Source organism: Rattus rattus, chromosome 15 (genome assembly GCF_011064425.1).
Source record: "Rattus rattus isolate New Zealand chromosome 15, Rrattus_CSIRO_v1, whole genome shotgun sequence".
NCBI classification, from domain to species: domain Eukaryota; kingdom Metazoa; phylum Chordata; class Mammalia; order Rodentia; family Muridae; genus Rattus; species Rattus rattus.
Genome location: NC_046168.1, coordinates 57,645,960 through 57,665,791, shown reverse-complemented (window position 1 = coordinate 57,665,791; position 19,832 = coordinate 57,645,960). Strand labels below are relative to the sequence as shown.

Here is a 19,832-nt window from a genome sequence, read left to right as displayed (position 1 = left end):
CAAATGAGATCTGACTCCGTGCTGTGGGTGTGGAAGTATTTTGGAAGGGCACTAGGCCAGGAGGCAGTTTCCGTATCTGTACTGCTTATGGTTCAACAGTATGACATTGAATTGGTCGTGTAACCCCAGGAAAATAGTCTGTGGAAACAGAGCTGGGCTTTGAATGCTGTGTGTGATAATTACGCTCCTTGTGCTGGCTAAATGAGTAACTGGCGTTGAACAGCAGTGCCCCTTCAGACCGGAAATAAGCCAGGTAGTTGCCTCCTAGGACAGCCTGATAATGGTAGCCCATAAGAAAGTAATTTGATGCATTTTGCCAACAATCCAGGCACCACTCCTCCATGCATATGGGTTCCTTTATTTCTGCAGAACCTGGTTTCTACACGCCAGAAACTCTACCATGTGTAATCAGAGTTACAGCAGGAACACTACTGGACGTATAGCCCTAAAGAGTATACGGGAGTAAATGCAAGGGTCCTGGGAGTTTCCCCCTTCACTCAAAATGCCATCCGCGTGCTGCTCATTTCCTCCTAAGTAAACTGTTAAAGGGAGATAATAGTGTGTTGGCAACTGGAGGAAGAGAGATTTGGGCTCATTCAGAACACACTTGTATTGCAGTTCGTAGTACACATGCCACATTTCAGTCTGCTTACAGACCTCCCTCTTTAGGTCTAAGAACTATAGAATCTGGACCTGGAAAAAGGTAGTCTAGAAGCTGCTATGGGCTGTGAGGTCACAGGATGGCTTCATGAGGGACAGAAACAACACTTTAGGGTCATGTATGTTCATGCAGTGCTCAGGATCCAGGCCACTTGTTGGTGATTTATTATTTATGTTCATAACCAGTAACAAACAGGAAAAAAGACACAATGCTACAGCTGAAGCAGGCCTACTGAACACTGTGCTCACCTCACAGCAAAAGCAGGAGGTGAAAGAAGCTACACGTGGTTCTCCTCAGGTGTCTAAGTGTCAGAGAGCAGAACTCCCCTAGGAGAAAGCAATACAAACAGCGATGTGAGCGGCCACCAGCACGTTTCCTTTTCTCATTTGGCAGATGAGAAACCCTAGACTTGGAGATTAGGTAACTTGTTCAATACGGTGATAAAGGAGTATAGGCCAGAGTCAGACCTGGATGAAGTCATTGTTCTTTAAAATAGAAGCCTGATATGTTGCAATAGCAGAGTCCTTTCCTGATCTTCGCAAATCCCAGCATCTGTGTCCATTTTTCTAGTTGCCTGCCATACCTGCCTTTGACCTCTGGATATGTGTTGAAATTGCTTGGAGTCACATATTAAAAAGAATATTCTGGATATATTGGATAAAATGTGTATTATCAAAACTAATTTCTTATTTTCACTTAACTAACGCAGTTACTAGAAAAACTTTAGTAATGTATCTCTTTTGTATTATATGTCTATTGAACAGTGTGAATTTTGGTGAACGACAAGCCTGGTTCTCTTTTTACTGTGATTTGCTGCTGAGTAAGCTCACCCTTTCTAGCTCTAACTCTACTCTTGCTGGCTGATCATCTCTCCAGCTCAAACTCCCCTCCAAGCTGACTGAGTCAGTCTGGCTTCTCTAGGCTTCTCCTGAACTGTTCTGCCTGACTTCATACTAACTTTGGCAAAATGTTCTAATTTTCTGGTTCCTTCTCATTCTCTCTTCTCCTCAATCTTTCTTCACCTGCGTCCAGCTCGTGTTCTCCCTGCAACCCGTCTCTGGGAAACTCTTCCAGTAAAACTACCTCCTCCTCCTCCTCCTCTCTCACTGAACGGCTCGCTCTTAAGTAGGTTTCCCTTTCTTCTCCTCAGGCGAGTTGGGCATATCCTATTTTGTCTCTGTCCTCTTCTTTCTCTGAGTTGTCACTTTGCCACCACTCCAATAGACGTCACTTTCAAACTGAGATGCTCCTTCTACAAGCAGACTTTATCTTTGTCGTACTGAGGGTGTGTCTGTATTCCAGCCGGAGGGATTGGAGGTGCATGCTAAGGGCTGAGCCACGCCACATCTAGAAACAGGTTTTTCCGGGGTTGGGGATTTAGCTCAGTGGTAGAGCACTTGCCTAGCAAGCACAAGGCCCAGGGTTCGGTCCCCAGCTCCGAAAAAAAGAAAAAGAAAAAAAAAAAAAAAACAGGTTTTTCCAGTGGACAACACAATCTCAGCGTTCACAGTGTGACCATAGATCCTCTCACAGGGAGACAGAGGCGAATGCTCAGTCAGAGTTTGAAGCCAGCCTGAGCTACATGACATCATATCTCAGTACTGTAAGCCTTATAGGGCTCCCAGGTCTAGCTACCACTGGTGCTGTTTGTCACCAACATTCGCCCTTGTTCCTCTTTTTAGGCAGAGTATCCTCGGATCCTGATTCCTGTCCTCACAACTGGTGACAGTTGTGTCTAGCTGGCCTGTGTACTTCCTGTTCCCAGCCCTTATGTCTACCAGAACCCCACGTTGTCGCTGTGTCCCCTGCCCGAGGGACCCTACTCTGCTTCACTGTCACAGAATCTGCACTCATTAAATCCCAGGAATGTCAGACGATGGTAGTTTAATTAAATGACTCTAGACTCAAAATGATTTTGATGTGGATTTGTGTCTCATGATACACATCCCGCTCTCATCTTGGGTCTGCCTTCCATTTCATCCTGTTGGCTAGGTGCCTCTTTATGTACACCAAGCCCTGAAACCCTCCCTCCATTTATCTTTGCATGCTCTCTCCCCCTCCTTCCCCCCTTAATGGTTACTAGAGATAGCCAATGGCTACCAGACACCCCTGTATCTGGTAATTCTGACACCAATGTTGCAAACGTAATCCATCAGAATGAATCGGCCTTGTGCCTTAAGGACTTGTTTCTATGAATTAGCACCAACATGCCACAGCTTAACCAAGGATGACTGGATAAAACTCACTGGTGAAAACCAGAAGCTCAAGACCACTGGTTTTGTGGCGGCACCAGGAGGCACAGTAAGTCGTCCAGACTACCCAGACATACTTGTCCACTCCATAGTGAGAGGGTAACTGTGGGAGGAGGAGGCTCAATGATAGGAATACAGAAATGGTAAAGATACAGTCAATTACCCTTCATTTAGTGTGCTGATATATTTTTCAAAATCTCCATGCATACTGTCCCAACTGTTATGCCCAGGCCCCTCAGATCACCAGAGACCACCAGGAGTTCAACTCGTATACAAAAGCAACAAGTCGGGCTGGAGAGATGGCTCAGTGGTTAAGAGCACCGACTGCTCTTCCAGAGGTCCTGAGTTCAAATCCCAGCAACCACATGGTGGCTCACAACCATCTGTAATGGGATCTGATGCCTTCTTCTGGTGTGTCTGAAGACAGCTACAGTGTACTCATATATATAATAAATAAAAATCTTTAAAAAAAAAAAAAAGCAACAAGTCTTTATTCAAACTGGAGCTCAAACCTCCCTTAACCTCCCCAATGCGGTGGATGGCTATGGAAATCCCAGAGCTAGTAAAGCCTTGCCTATTTATCACAGTTTCAGCAGGGCGAGGGGCTTCCCAGCTTGGCAGTTACATGATCGGTTGACATTTGAAAGTTACAGTGTGGTGCACTTCTATTGGCTAGTAATGATTTCAGCTTGGCATGAACAATAGTGGCTTGCTTAAGCAATCTATATTGAGACACCTGGAATATTAGGTACTTTCCTCCAAAGAGCTGATTGGCTGTTTCTAGTAGTGGAGGGGCTGTTTGCTAAAAGAGTTGCGGTGGTCGCTAGGGGTGTCTTGTTTCCTGGAACAAGCTGTGTTTTTTTTTTCTTATAACTGAGTCCACACAAAGGACTAGCTTAACATAGATGGAGTCTGAATGTAAAATGGGGTTTGCATGTTAGGCTGGGCTCCTCGAAACTTTTATTTTTTGAGTGACCATTGTGCAAACAATACATTTAAAGAAACCGAGACTGTTGAGGTCTTGGTATCACTGCACGAACCACTGGGATACCAATCTCAGTTCAAACGGTGCTGGTTTATCGAATGCACATGCCAAGACTGGTCAGTCCGGGAGACAGCATAGACGCAGGAACTAGACCTCATTCCCGAATGTTTCTCAGGGCCACTTTATAAAGGCAAAACCCACAGTGAGCTCATGGGTAGGTACAGGAAGCACACTGCCCAGAAGTCAACTCTGACTCAAGCTGTGTTGGCTAGCTAGACGGAATAGTTCTAACTGACCTCTATTCTGATTGTCCTAAGTGGAGCTTACGGTTGTGGAATTTAAGATTAGTAAACCTCAGAACATACAGAACATAATGGAGTATGTGGTCAGCATGACCCTGCTCTGAATCAATAACAATATAAAACTAAGGTGCTAAATCTTTCAAATTCAGACTTCATTGTAGAGAACCTGACCTAAGTTTGAATTCAGGTAAATTAACAGACTGGTGCCTAGCATTAGTTTTCAAGTTACCCCCCCAACAAACCCTGAGCCTAGTTCCGGTCTCTAGGCTAATCCCCAACAAGACCAGCGTTTCCAGGTTACACCCTCAACAAGACCAGCATCTCCAGGTTATTCCCCCAACAAGCCTGCACCCCCAGGTTACAAGCCACCCTTTGCTTAACGACCACCAATGCAGAGGGGAGCAGAAATTAAGTTTATGATTGACTCCCAGCAGCAGCCAATTATGTTAAAGGCCACAGTAGCTTTCCAATTAGATGCTTGCACATGGACTCCCTGCTTGCCGCTTACTAGAAAGTCTTGCCCCATAGACATTTGGGGCTCCACTACCAAACCATCCTGTGTGACAGGTGTGTATTGGGGGATGCCAAGCTAGCTCAAATAGAATAAAGACCCTGCTATGTGTTACATCAGATTGGACCCTGTCTGTGTTTTGGGGGGATCACTAACATTTCCCTGGCAGTACAAAATGACTCGCAAACATGGAACAGAATGGCTATAGCTATACTTGGGGAGCAGGCTTCACCAGGTCTGTGAAGGTCCCAGCTTAACATTACAGTCTACTCAGCTACTGGAAAAACCCCAACTTGTTCTAAGAACCATGTCACCCTGGCAACAATCATAATTCTCCTGGGCAAATGGCCACTCCACTTCTAGCAACAACCAATCAGTTCTTAAGGGGAAAGTACCTAATGTCTTAAAGTAGATTGATTAATCTAGTAACCATTGTTCATACCAAGCTGAAATCATTACTAGCCAATAGAAGTGTGCCAAGCAAATGTCAGCCAATCATGTGACTGCCAAGTTGGAAAGTCCCTCACCCTGCTGCAGCAACCATCATAAACGGGCAACGCTTGTACCAGCTCAGCACCTTCCACACCTTCCACTGTTCTAGAGAGGTTGGAAGGTCCAAGTTCGAGCTTGAATAAAGACTCTTTGCTTTTGCATACAAGTTGAACTCCCAGTGGTCTCTGGTGGTCTGTGGGGACCTTGAGATCTGGGCATAACAATCTGTCCTTTTGAAACATTTTGATCATAGCACTCACATCTCTAATTAAATCATTTCTAGAACCCTGCCTTTCAAGTTTATTTGTTTATTTATATTAGTTCTTTGAGTGTTTCCAGTTTCTTTCCTGTTTTGCTTGTATTCACTGTTATTGGATGTTTGATCACACCACTTGGTGTTTGTCCTGTCCTGCAGGACAGCTAACGAGGGTCCAGAGGATACCTGAAAGAGAATGGGGGACAAGAGGTGCGAAGAAGGACGCCAAGACAAGAGTCTGATCAAGGCGACAATTTTATTTTTGCAAGCTCTGGTTATATACTATAGCAAGGCTGATGGAGGAGGAAATCTTCAGGAGGCTGGGAGACATTGATGTACTATCCTATAAGGAAGTTGGCTCACACCTGCAGGATGTTGGCCTAGGTCTTGTAGGAAGCGGACTCCCAGCAAAGGTCACGAGCCCTAGGTCTGTAGAAGCTAGCTCTTTGCAAAGGTCAGGAGCCTCCATTTGGCAAGCCTGTTACTAAGCAACGATGGCCACCAGATTTGTATCAGCACTTCTGTAAGCTTAGCTAGAACACTGGGTTTTTTTTTCCCACTGAGCTTCTCCTTTAGATGAACTTTGATATGTTCTTTGTCTGTCCTAACTAGCTCAATGTTGGGGTCTCAGGCAAGTTGGCTCCCCATATGTGTTATTTACCAGGAAAAAAATTGTTTCTAGCTGTGGTTTGGCTCAGTTTTAAACAACAAAGGTAAAGTTAGTTTGTAAAAAAAAAAATTTTTTTAAAAAAAGCACTCATGTTTGAAAGTGACTTCTAATGAAGTAGAAGACAAAGTGGTGAATCAGAGAAAGATCTGACAGAATAGGATGTGTCCAGCTCTCATATGAAGAGAGAGGAAAGGAAAGCTAGGTAAGAGAGAGCAGTGCAGATAAAGGGAGGCAGTTTCACTGAGACAGTTATAGATACAGGTCGCAGGGAGAGAACAAGCTAGACACAGGTAAAGACAGAATGAACCAGAGAATGAGGGCCAAAAGATTAGCACAGATGGCCAAATTTAGTATGGGGCTGAGCAGAGCAATTCAGTCAGAGGTTGGGAGAGAAGTCAGATTGAATCAGTCAGTCTGAAGAGCAGTTTGAGCCCGAACAGCTAAGTTGAACCAGCCAGCCAGAGTTCAGAAAGAACAAGAAAGGGTGAGTGTAACTTTAATTTTTTTCAAACCTTATTTTTAATGATGGTTCTGAAATGCTTTAACCTTCCTTTTAGCCCACCACCCACCAGAGGTTGTGGAAAAGAAAGGATATAGGGGAAGTGGACCTGTTTAGAAAGGTTCTTTGAAGCAGCTCCCGTCTGTTTTGTCTGAAAATCAGCAGTTCAGTTCACAGATTAGCAGGCAGCGGCAGCTCAATTCACTTGCAAACACCTCACCAATACACCAACAGTATAGTTCGGTAGAGCTGAGTTAGCAGCAACAGTGACACGACCTAGCAGAGACAGCCAGGCTTCAGCCTTGGATGAGGTCAGCAGGAGGGATCAGCAGAAACACCAGGAGAACTTCTCAGTTGTGCTGCTCTCAGGGAAGTAAAGATCAGTGAAGTTGCAAGACCCACAAGCGTTGTACAGCTAGCTGTAACAGCAAGCCAAGCTCTGTCTCCATCACTCCATCACTCTGTTAAGTCCTAGTTATACCCTCTAAACATCACGTGTCCTCCATATGCCTTGCCTCAGCATGAGTCTTACCTCAGCACTGGTCTTGCCTCAGCACGTGCATCCAATCAGCCTGAGTCCTTGGAAGCGGCAACAAACTGCAGTACTCCACTAGAAGATTTTTGTGTGTATTTATTTCTCTCTACAGAGTCCTGATAAATACAGCTCAACTACAATGTAAGGCAGACTAATACATGTATGACTTTAGCAAAGAAACTTTTATCACATGTCCTTTCACGTGTTCGCTTAGGCAAAACATCCTCTCCCCAATGTCTACTTCAATGAAACATCCCTTCATGAGTCTGCCTTAGCCTCTTACCCGTTGATGGCGCCCGCGCTGCCATGGCACCGAGAACCGGGCATAGGCCTGGGGGATTTAACAGAAGACAAACTCGGATCATTCGTGCCACAAGAATGCCAAAGCTTTATTGAGGTTCATAGTATATATAACCCAAGTCCACCGGGTGGAAAAACCCAGGAAGCACGGTGGAAAAACAAGTTTACATACTCGGGAGGAAAACAGGAACTGAAAACAAGAACTGACCCAACATTGTTACCACCCATCACCCATCGGCCAAACAGCAAGGCCAGGATGTTCTTTTCTTAAGAACAAAAGCTTCCACATGCATCAACAAGGCTCAGCAGAAGGGCAAATACTGAGGTAGCCCAGGAAGGTCTGACATCCAGTGTCCACTTTAACAAAATGTTTGGCCTTCCTTTTGGGCAGAGCATTCTGTAGTCTCTTATTCTTCCTGAGATATAACTTGCCATGTTCAACCCGGGCCACTTCTACTCCAACTGGCCATGTCCTCACAGTCCACCTATCTGGTGGTGTCTTCGTCTTTTGTTTTCCTCTTCCTTCTTCTCCCCTCATGGTCTATGCCTCAGACTTTGTGAAGGATTGTATATGTTTGGCCCAGGGAGTAGCACTCTTTGGAGGCCTGGTTAAAACAGATGTGCCTTGTTGGAGTAGGTGTGTCATTGTGGGTGTGGGCTATAAGACCTTCACCCTAGCTGTCTGGAAGTCAGTCTTCCACGTGCAGCCTTCAGATGAAGATGTAGAACTCTCAGCTCCTCCTGCACCATGCCTGCCTGGACGCTGCCATGCTCCTGCCTTGATGATAATGGACTGAACCTCTGAACCTGTAAGCCAGCCCCAATTAAATGTTGTCCTTTATAAGACTTGCCTTGGTCATGGTGTCTGTTCACAGCAGTAAAACCCTAACTAAAACAGACTCCAAGTACAGGAACTGAAACCCTGCCCTCTACACTTCTGCCCAGATACAGGCTGTAGGCACAACAGCTCTGGCCATTTGTTGTGGGTATCAATGTTAATCTCCATTCACTGCAAATAGAAGCTTCTGATGAGGTTTCAGTGATATATTGACCTGGTAGAAATATGCAGAAGGGATGCAAAAAGGTGTTCAAATTTTAGCTTTAATAATTTTATCTACTTTTAGTCAAAGGACTTTTTTTTTTTAAAAAAAAATAGATGATCTATAGTATCTCTTATGTTTGGTAGATTATGTATACTAAATACATTTTTACTAACTATCTCTTGTTAATGTTAGGTTAATCCCATCAAAAAACCCAAACACTTTCTGTACTTGAGTCTGATTTGATGAATATCAAAGTCAGAGACTCGAACAAGTTAGTCCTCATATACTTAAGTTGGTTTTGGCTGTAACTGCAGAGTGGATATGTGTGTGCATACACGTGTGTGTGTGTGTGTGTGTGTGTGTGTGTGTGTGTGTGTGTGTGTGTGTATCTATATATATGCATATATATGTATACACGCACATATAATTTTTTCTGTAGATGGTCAAGCTCTTACTTTTTACATATTGTAAATGATGACTGTTCTTTATTTTCAGAGAGCCAAGCATCCCAAAGCTCAGAGGGCTGAGCAACATCTGAAAAGAATCCAGCGCAGCTACCACAAGTATCACACTACTTTGGCTTCCATCAAATCAAATGAGCAGGACCGCCTGAACCGTGACTGGATTCAGCACAGTAACCGCAAATCCTTTGACACTCTCGTGAAAGCAAGAGTCAAGGATGCCATGCAAGGTTTTATCATCAATACCGAAGAGAGACGAAATAAGTAAGGCTCACAAACCTGGTAGCCCAGGAGTTGAAGCACTAACTTTGTATTCCCCTTGACTACCGGGCATCAGCCTCAGGGCTTTTCCTGTGTTAGACGAGTTCTCTCATGTTTTGCTATGTTCTGAACTCACAAAACCACAGTGGTTAATATCATGTATAAAAAGGCCAAGTCAAATAAAGGTCATGTCTCAGTTTTTCATATTTTTATTTTATGGAGAACCACAGTGATTATTTTAAAACACTATTTAGTGGAGGGAGGGAGGATCATTGTGTGTGTGGAGGTCAGAGGACAACTTTTGGGAGTTGCTTCTCCCCTTCTACTATGTGGTTCCCAGGATCAAACCTAGGCTACCAGACTATTTTTCTATTCTTTCAGAGCGGGTTCTGGGGGATGAAATCAGTGTCTGCAAGGGACCCTTTTAGTGACTTGTTTCCTCAGTCTCATAGTGGCCTTTCATTTCTTAAAACATGATTAGACACTAACTCAGAAATTCAATAGAACAAAATTCAGTTGGAATGATAATTTTGATTAATTAATAATTACTTAATTGGTTTTTTTCATTTGTTCGTTTGTTTCAGGCTACGTGAACTTTTGGCATCAGAAGAAAATGAGTATTTTTCTGAAATGCAATCGAAAGGAGAAACCATTGAAGAGAAAAAAGAGAAAATGAGAGAGAGAATCAAGTTATTAAGAGAGAAGAAGGAAAAAGAGAGGCAGGATTTTGTAGCTGAAATGTTAGACCAGCAGTTCAGGTAATCATTTGGAAGAGTATATAAGCAGTAGGTGAACCTGGGCTTGTTCTGTAGAATATTAGTACAAATAGGGCCTTAAAGGGCAGGGGTGAGAGGAAGGGAGGAGGAGAGGAGAGAGAGAGGAGGGGGATAGGAACTAAAGGGAGAGAGCCCCATGACCTTGGAGCGCCTGGGACAGGTGGGAGTTGAGCACAGAGCAAACTCTTCAGAGGAAGTCCCCGGTGCAACCTCATGAACATAGGAAACATGAGACTTCCCTAACTTTTGGGAGGCTGGTGGACGCTTTTCATCAGTGATTTAGTTCAACAAAGGGCACAGAAGAGCCGGGATAAATTAAGGGCTGTCAGGCACACAGATGGCTTTTGAATTCTCTGTGCACAGGAGGCAGCTGTGGGGAGCACAGCTTGGTCTCTTCGGGCTGTGGGATCTGTCCTCTTCAAGAGTGACCACTGCATTCCAACTGGCATATTAAAAATGACATAGGAATGCGAACTTACAGTAAATTATATCCTTCAAAGGTGTTCTCAGGAACCGTGCGTTAAATCTTGTGATCATGCCCCAACCTTCAGGGCAGTCAGCAGAGGTTGGAGACCACCTAGGAGAGAATGGAGGACAAGAGACTTGAAGAAGGACACCAAGACAGGAGTCTGATGAAGGCGACAAATTTTATTTTTTTTCCAAAGGCTGAATTTATACCATAGCAGGGATAACAGAGGAAGGGGGAAGCAGAAAACATCTACACAAGCCAAGGACACAGTGCTTTTGTGGTCAGGAAATCAGCTGACGTCAACAGGATGTTGGTTTCTCAGAAAGGTCACAAGATTGTCATATCATTAGGCAACCTGACGTCAGATTTGTATTAGCATTCTGCAGCTGGCTGGGGATTTTTCATCGTCCTGACCTCTTAATGAACCCAGTCATCATATTCTCATTTTAGCATTTCTCCATTTTATCTTACTTAACTCTAACTATAATAGTAACATCAATAATGGAGGGTTTTAAGGGTATAGCTCCCAACATGATCATATCTTAAGTCTCTTAAAATACAAGGGCTCCGTTTGTCTTAAAATCCTGCTGTCCCACCGCGTGCTTGCCTCCCAAGCATGGAAGTGCCGAGTGCCGAATAAGATATTACTTATCAACTGTGGCATTGCTGTTGGAGACAAGTTCTTCGAAACCCTGTCCCAGGAAGTGTTTAGTAAAATTGGTCTGTCCCCCTGTTGCCTCCATGTCCCCATCTGCCAAGTATGTGGTAGGTCCCTGTTTATTATTGTCTGGTTATTGCTGGTTCCAGGATCTTTCTGATCCACTTCCTGACACAAACTACAAAGACCCATCATCTCAGATCCTTGGACTCTTACGGAGATGGACATTAGGAGTTGATGTCACAGGGTTAAAAGCTGTATACTGCTCTTAACAGAAGCCTCAAGTTATGTTTGCAGCACACAGATCCAGCAGCTCCCAATACAGCCATCTATAAGACCAGTTCCAGAGGATCTTCTAGATTCCACTGGTACCTGCGCTCATGTGCACATACCCACACGTAGTCAGAAACACACACACACACACACACACACACACACACACACACACACACAGAGAGAGAGAGAGAGATTTAAAGAAAACAATAAAAACAAACTTTAAAATTGTTATTATAGTCTCAGGTTGGTTTCTTCATTTTGCTTTCTTTTTGTATTCAACTCCTTCGATATAGTGATTGTTACTTGATATGAATATCAGTTTCATATGTCTCTTAATTTTAAGATTTTAATCCTCAGAAAGGATTTGAAAAGTTCAGTATAGGGGTTGGGAATTTAGCTCAGTGGTAGAGCACTTGCCTAGCAAGCGCAAGGCCCTGGGTTCGGTCCCCAGCTCCGAAAAAAAGAAAAAGAAAGAAAAGAAAAGTTCAGTTTTTCCTGGAAGTGTTTAAAACATAGTCATTGTCTTTTTAAAATTCATTTAATAAATACATTTGTTCATTTATAATTTTATATTTCTATATTTTTGAGCATTTTTGCCCATATGGATATAAGGGCACTACATGTGTGCCTGGTGCCCAGGAAGGCCTTGGAACTGGAGTCACAGACATCTGTGAGCTGCTATGTGGGTGTTAAGAGTCAAACTAGGGTTCTCTGTGAGAGCAGCTTTTAACTGATGAGCCATCTCTCCAGCCCAAATGGATCACTTTTGAGATAAGGTCTAACATTGTAATCTAGGCTAGCTTGAAACTCACGGCGTACATAGCCTAGGCTGGCCCTGAATTAAAGACATTCTTATTTTAGCCTCCAAAGTACTGGGACTGCCACCATTCCTGGCTTCAACAAATGTTGAGATTTATGTCAAACTCTCTGATAGAATAGTAGTTCCCTTGACTCAAGAGAGATGAATTAGGTTCCCACGTCACCGAGTCGGAGTGGACAAAGGGTATGCCTTCTTGAGCTGCATTTAGGAACATATGGCCATGAAAGTTCTCACTTAAATGGCAGAACAGAAAGGGAATACAAGAGTTTGTCTTCATGACATTTACAACTCAAGGAGGTCAGAAATTCAAAGGCTAGCAGGTATGAGATGTGGTCAGAGAACCATGAAATATGTCTACCACTGAAAACGGGTCTGTAGGGTTCCCACTAACAATACACACTGCCCTGATCTCTCCTAGCAGAGGCTAAGTAGGAAAGAAAGGTGCTGCTGAAGGGTTAAAATTTCTAAAAGTTAGTCATGAACAAAGTCTGGCCATGCCTGAAAGAATTTGAGATAGGGCCCCAAGGACACCGGCCATCTGGAGCTACCCCCTTCCCTTCCTTTCCCTTCCTTCACTCCCTAATATGAGTCATCCCTCTGCTGAGCGAGATAAGCCACCTTGCCCATATTGCTGAGATGCTAGATTGCGCGAATGCTTTGTTAATGAAATTCCGCGCCAAAAGTAACTGTGCACCCTTTGTATTAGCCAATTATGTGTATCCGCGCGAAACCCCTGGCTTTCCCTATATAAGCTCCTGCCTAGAGAGGCTCGGGGCTGGACTCCACTGCCATGAGCACTAGCACAGGTTGGGGCACCGCTGGTAAGAGTGCATTTAGACCTAGGAACCCAGAGGGAACAGATTTCTGGTTAGGTGTTTTAAAGATGAGGCAGCTGGCCGGGGCAAGTTCGTTCTGTTTTGTTTGTTTATTTTATTTTCCTTTTGAGACAGGCTCTCATGATGTAGTTCTGGCTGTCCCAGAATTCACTATTTAGACTAGGCTGGCCTCAAACTCAAAGTACTCTGCCTGCCTCTGCCGGCCCAGTGCTGGAACTAAAGGTATGCACCACCACACCTAGCTAGCTAAGTTAAATTTTTGATCCAAAGTCATAAGGATTCAAAGCTTGTTTTGCCTGAGGGCACTGCTTGCATCTCGTGACGTCCCGGTCGACCTGCCTCCCTCCCTGCTGTTTACTCACTTTTTTTTTTTTTTTTGCTGGGTGGCCCACATCGGGTTATTTTGGTCCTGCGAAGACACGTGCCTACATACAGCAGATCCTCCCAAAATGCCGGGGTTTGCTCTTTTAAAATTTCCCTTTCAGGGAACGCTGTGAGGAGCTCCGTACTCAACTGGTTAGCATCCACGAGAAAAAGGTGATTGAGGAACGGAACGTGCAGGTAGAATTCAACAAGGAGCTGAAGAGGCAAAAGCTGGTGGAAGAGCAGTTGTTCGCCAAGCTTTGGGAGGAAGACAGATTAGCGAAGGAAAGGCGAGAAGCCCAAGATGAGAAGAGACAGAGAGAACTGGTGCAAAATACACGCCTGGGGCTGGATGCTCAGGTTACCAGCATCCACGCGCAAAGGGAGGCTGCGCGAAGGATGAAGGAGGAGGAGGCCCGCGCCCTGGTGAGCCCTTTCAAACGCCCTGTAGTGACCGGGTTCACGGGTGCAGTAGTTTTCCCGCTTGTTAAAAGAGTTTGCTTGGAGTGTGGGGCTGGTCTATTAAGCTCATTTTCACGTTTGAAGTCTCACCTCTGCTTGGTAATAGATACACAGAAGTGCATAGAAGGGCAAGCTCGTTCAGCATGGCGACGAATTAACATTCGTCACTGGGATCAAAGATCAAAGATCGTTTCCTTTTACACGTTTCTGAGGGGTCGTTTTTGGACTACACACCTACTCAATCCTCACTTTACAACCACACGTACAGCAATTTCTACGAAGCCTTATTGCTGACTCAGCTGCATTAAAAAGCAAGCCCCTCTGTAGCCCCTCTGAATGGAGTTGTGTGCGTGTGTGTATTTCCAAGAAATCTCTTAGGCTCATCCCTTCCTGCAAAAAGCGTGGTCTTACTGGAGTTGCTTAACCATGCTGCTTCGTCTTCATTACTCCTCTTAGGAGCAGTACAAAGCACAGGTTAAACGAGAGGATGAACAAGAGAAGCTCCAGAAACAGAAGACAAGACAGGAAACGAGGAACAGCTTGAAAAAGGCTGTGCAGGAGAAGATGGAGTCTATGCAGCAGGAGTACAGAGAAGACCTGGACTTGAACATGAGGCTCGTGGGAAGGGCTCTTCAAGACTTACAAGATGAGGCAGATAAGAAGAAGCAGAAGAGAGTAAGACGGCTTATTTAGCGCTTACTAAATGCAGGCGGGACTGTCTGTTGTTTGTCTTATTGTGGGCTTTTACTTTCAGTGTGTTTTATTGTGCAAGGCTCCGAGCTCAGTCTCTAATAATAGGAAGGAAGAGGCCAGAGGAAGAGAGAGAGGGAGGGAATGAGGGAGGGAGGGAAGGAGGGAGGGAATGAGGGAAGGAGGGGGAGGAAGGGAGGGAGGGAGGAGGAGGGAGGGAGGAGGGAGGAAGATGTTAAAAGATAGCTTTAGCCCCTCTGACAATTCATGAGCTCTCTACTTTCTCCACGTTCTCCTTAGCTTTATTATGGCGCATGTTGACTAATATCTCATATCATTTTAATTTGCAGTTAGTGATGCAGAACGATGTTCTCCATGTTCTTTTTGTCCTCTGTAGAGTCTCTTAGGTGAAATGTCTCGTTGATGCTCAGATTGCAGGGTAGTAGTTTTCCCATTGAGAGCGTGCTAACATCTGCTTTAAGAAACTCTTTGAGGGGCTGGAGAGATGGCTCAGCAGTTAAGCCCTATGTCCTTAACAAGCTTTTGTAACCTTCAACTAAAGTCCATTCTTTTTTTTTTGTCTATACCGACAACCACTCTGAGTCCTTTGAAATAAATCGGAGACACAGTAGTATATCAGTAAATAGCACCACCAGATTAGGATTGTACCTCTTAGGACGATCGCTTTTAAGGCTGGCCATGGGGTTGACAAGATAGAGACCACCATGGGGTCAGCAGATAGAGACCACCATCAAGTCTGTTGATTTGAGTTCTATCCCCAAGGAGAAAGAGCCTATTCTTGAAAGTTTTCCTCTGATACACACACATACACCATGGCAAAAAAAAAAAAAAAATATATATATATATATATATATATATATATATATATATATATATATATATACTTGTTCTTACTCCCTGATGTGTTCTGATAACATGACTTAAATTCTATGCTCTGTAGGAAGACATGGGAAGAGAACAGAAGATCTACAATGACTATCTAATGCAGCGACGAAAGGAAGAAAGAGCCCAGGAACAAGAACTGGACAGACTGCTAGAGGACATAAAGGCAAAGAAGCAGGCTGAGAAGGATCAGGAGCTGGCACTCGAAAAGGAGGCAAGGAGGCAACTCCTGAGTGAAGTCATGTGCACAAGAAAACTCCAAGTTCAAGAAAAATGTAAGGAACCAGATTCTCTCTTTCTTACCCTTCTGTTTTTACTTCTTAAAACCCAAGTGTTCCGTTGGCATTCTGTTCGAAATGGCGGGTTTCACTGGGACATTTTAATAATCTATATTATTATTCTGTGCTTTCATTTACCCCCTCCTTGCCACGGTCCTCCTGTCTCCCCTCACCCCCCCACCCCCCGTGCTCTTCCTTTAACAACCAAACTATTTAAGAGTGTATCTGTGAAATTCCATGAAGTGTTGACATACCGAGACTCCTGCTTTTGCAAGTCTTATCTAATTAGAACACAGGACATAAATGAGTGAGAAGCATCATATCCTAGCGGACACTGCACAGTTCTGGGGGAGGTATTCTCAAGGTCTAAGAGCAGTGTGTGCTTTGAGCACCATTTACCTTGATAATTATAAAAGATACAAAATGGTGGGGTACAGAGATCTGAACCTCTCTCTCCTCCTTCTCATCTCTCATTCTTTTCTTTTTGAAGGCATTCGGTAACTTTGCCGAGGTCCTTTTTTAACAGCCTGTGATATGCTGAACCTTGAGCGATCCTAGGTATCTATTGCAGTCACTCAAATGTCTCATTCCCTAGAGGCTCTTTGTGTTTCCCCATTCAAAGTGTCTCCTCCCTACAAGGTTCTCACTATGACTTTTTGACCTTTCAAATGACTGAGGGACCAGAAGAGTCTCCATTCAGAGACCATTTTCAGACTGTGAGGAGGTCTTCCCCACTTTTCTATCTGCACTCAGACTGTATCAGTTCCCAGGAATTTCATAAAGAAGGTCCAGTTATTCTTATGAAGCTGAGCTTTAGTTTAAGACTTCTGCAAGTACAGGTGAACTGAGTTACCCCCTCCTCCATCTCATGGATCTTGCTGGACCAGGCTGCCCCATACTATGAAGTGGTGGATTTTATTATACTGTCTCTCTGTTAGAGCCCAGACCAGACACTGCTCAGACCATGCCTATCTGTAGTGTCTTCCTCCTCCCTCTAGCTGCTTCTGTGTACTGACCCTAGATTGACACACTCCAAACTGTATGACAGACACTCATAAACTAGAGGGTCTCTCCTCTTTACTCATGCCATATCCTCAATATATTCCTTCCTCAAAAGGTTAAGACTTCCTCTCCTCCCCCATCACCTGGGAATCAGAGAGAGTCTGACTCAACGAGTACACTGTGGATTACTGAAGCCCATAGGGGACCTCTCCATGGCTCTGAGCTTTCCCTCAGAGTTCCTGCCATGCTGTTCTCTTCCTGTCCTTATGAAAATTAATATTTCATCTAAAAAAAACTCTTACCCAAAAGGATAATCCACCTTAGCGCCTCTCTTGTTCTCTGAATGCAAAGCCTTTCAGTTAGATGTTCAAAGGGTCTCAAGAAAAGACCATCATATTAAAACATTTTTTAATATGTGAGTACACTGTAGCTGTCTTCAGACACACCAGAAGAGGGCATCAGATCCCATTACAGATGATTGTGAGTCACCATGTGGTTACTGGGAATTGAACTCAGGACCTCTGGAAGAACAGTCAGTGCTCTTAACCACTGAGCCATCGCTCCAGCCCCAAGACTGTAGCTTCTTAAAGTTTTCCACTCATGACAATTTCCTTTCTCTTAGGAAATTGTTAAATGACCCCACATACATGATTATATAAAATAGGTACACAGATCCAACATGAACTGGTAACATATCAAAGTAAATCTGGTTATTTTACATGAAGAATGAAATCTTGGGTGAATATTTGATAATGAAGGACTGATAGAACTTTCAGTGTTTTCAGAGTTGATTATTTCATAACCATCGAGATTATGTGCGAACACCACTTCACGTAGATACACAGTTAGTTCAAAAAGGCAGAATTATGTGGAAGACCATTTCAGAAGGTGTTGGAAATTGTGCCCTAATCACAAGTGAAAAATCTATTTACTGATCTTTTTAAATGAAACTCAAGTCAGCAATTCAAACATCAACAACAACAATACATTAACCAATAATCAAACCTTCTAACACAACACCATTCAAAATCAGATACATACTGAGGAGTGTTAGTAAGAAAACACTAAAGCCTTTGTTTCTTGCTATGACCTGTACAGTTTAGGGACTAATCGTCACTGAGGCAATGGGGGAGGAGGAAGTGATAGACACGTACACCGAGTCCTGCACTCTCATGGAGATGCATTAATAGCATCCTGCAAACAACCTCAGCACGTTAATTAGTTGTGTTAGCTAAGCCGAGTAGAGGGACTCTGGAGGGAAGCATTCTAGGGTGCAGTTGATAATTTATGCACACCCCGGTTTTAGCTAGAGGTCAAACATTTCTCAACATCACTTGGGCCTGGCGGTTCCCCTGAGTCCAAGTCCGAGGCACTGAGGCACTGAGGCACTGGGATCTATGACTTGGCCATGCTTATGCTGACAATTCACACTCAACTCAGGACAATCCGCTTCTTCTCTCTTAAATGGCACCGCTGTGGCCTGACTTCTAGGTCCTGCATACAAAGCCTCTGGAAGTTGACTGAGAAGAAAAACAAAACACCTTGGCCCCCAGGCCTGGTTATCCCAGTCATTCTGCTCAAAGACTGGAAAAACTGGAAAGCCAGTAAGGTCTTCCTGTCCACTGCAGCACACTTCACACAGGGCTGTTTGTAGGAGCCAGGTCACAAAGTCTGGGTACAGTTCCGCTGGCCTTGACAAATCTCAGTGAGTGACCAGGTGTTTTTCCCCTCTGGACGACAATTCTCTCAGTGCCCTTACGGCAGCAACATTAATTTCTTAGTCAGCCCGAAAACGGTAGTATGGTTGGCCGCCAGCCCCTTGTTAAGGTTCCATACTGTGGAGCATATCTGTGGTTATAGCAGCACCTGACTCTGGCCTAATTCTATCAACCTGTTTTAGAATAACAGGTAATGAATGCCCTGGGTTGAGGCCAGATTTTCCCATGGGTGCCCAATCAGAAGGAGGCAGGCCTTTTGCCTGAGGATACTCCAAATTATATGGTACCATTGGCTGGAAAAGCTTATTTGATCTTTAAAGGCTGGATTCTGTGGATCAGGTCATTCAAACATAGGAAAGTATTTAAAACCATTCATGTCTTCACCCAAATCTCTCTTCCCACATGAGGTTTTGCACTAAAGGAGTGAGTTTATTTCCTCACGAATTTGGCAGCCTAGACCCAAGGTGCAATTTTGCCATGGGTTGGGCGACTGCGTCCATGGTCATGTCCTCAGCATCAGAGACCAAGGCGTTAGATGGGTCAGGGCCAGCATAGCACGTGAATTGAATTTGCCTCTCTGTTTCCCCAGGGTCCAGGGCTCTGTTGGAGCTGCAGTCGTGGTCTGCCCTGTAACATCTAAGACTGTCTCTGGGGAACCAGAGGGGCAAAGCCCATGTGGCCAGACACTGTCTGGGATCCTATATGACAGAGCCTGCCATTTTGTGAGGGAACGGCTGGTGATCTATAGAATCCCATATAAGATTCCAGAAACCAAAAGTGCAAATGGAAATGCTCTGGGGTCCTTCCGCTCTGTGTCTACCTCTTCCCCTTCCTCCTATTTGTTTCAAGATGGCAAATTGTGTGTTCTTTCTGGAAGCCAAGGGCATGTCTCCTGAACATAGTCTAAGAACCGATGGAACCCCAACATTTTTATTTCCATGGTTCCTCCAAACCTCCTTCAAAATCTGAACATATAACTAACTGCCTGTCTCTCGATTCTGCTGTCCCATAATTGACACCCACTACACAGAAATGAGCTCCTCCTTAATTTTCAAGCTTGTCCTAAGAGCATTCCCTCATCTGACCTACCCCCGCCAGCAGGGACCCAGTTATTCAGGGTCCCGAAGAGGCCTTCTACCTGTGTATCAGTGGGGGTGAAGAGAAGAAGGAGACCAAGCAAAAGTTCTGTTGTCAAGGTCTCATTTAATGGGGCGAGCGTTACAGGTTTTAAGGCTTTCAGGTAGGGGGAGTGTCCTTTGTGAAACACAAAGGATGAAGGGAGGAGGGCATTCCAGCAGCGAGAGCAGAAGGTGAAGAGGTCATGTGATGGAGACACTGGAGTCTGGTGCTTGC

General features: G+C 44.4%; 1 protein-coding gene across 1 annotated transcript in view; it reads left to right on the top strand.

Moving 5' to 3' along the window:
• The window catches only part of Cfap53 (cilia and flagella associated protein 53), a 65,418-nt gene that overhangs the window by 621 nt on the left and 44,965 nt on the right, over positions 1 to 19,832 (top strand). Inside the window, exons 2-6 of the mRNA XM_032885413.1 lie at positions 9,002 to 9,231; positions 9,813 to 9,986; positions 13,549 to 13,852; positions 14,345 to 14,563; positions 15,540 to 15,756. Coding sequence (XP_032741304.1) covers positions 9,002 to 9,231; positions 9,813 to 9,986; positions 13,549 to 13,852; positions 14,345 to 14,563; positions 15,540 to 15,756 — 1,144 coding nt within the window. The remainder of the gene's footprint in view (positions 1 to 9,001; positions 9,232 to 9,812; positions 9,987 to 13,548; positions 13,853 to 14,344; positions 14,564 to 15,539; positions 15,757 to 19,832) is intronic.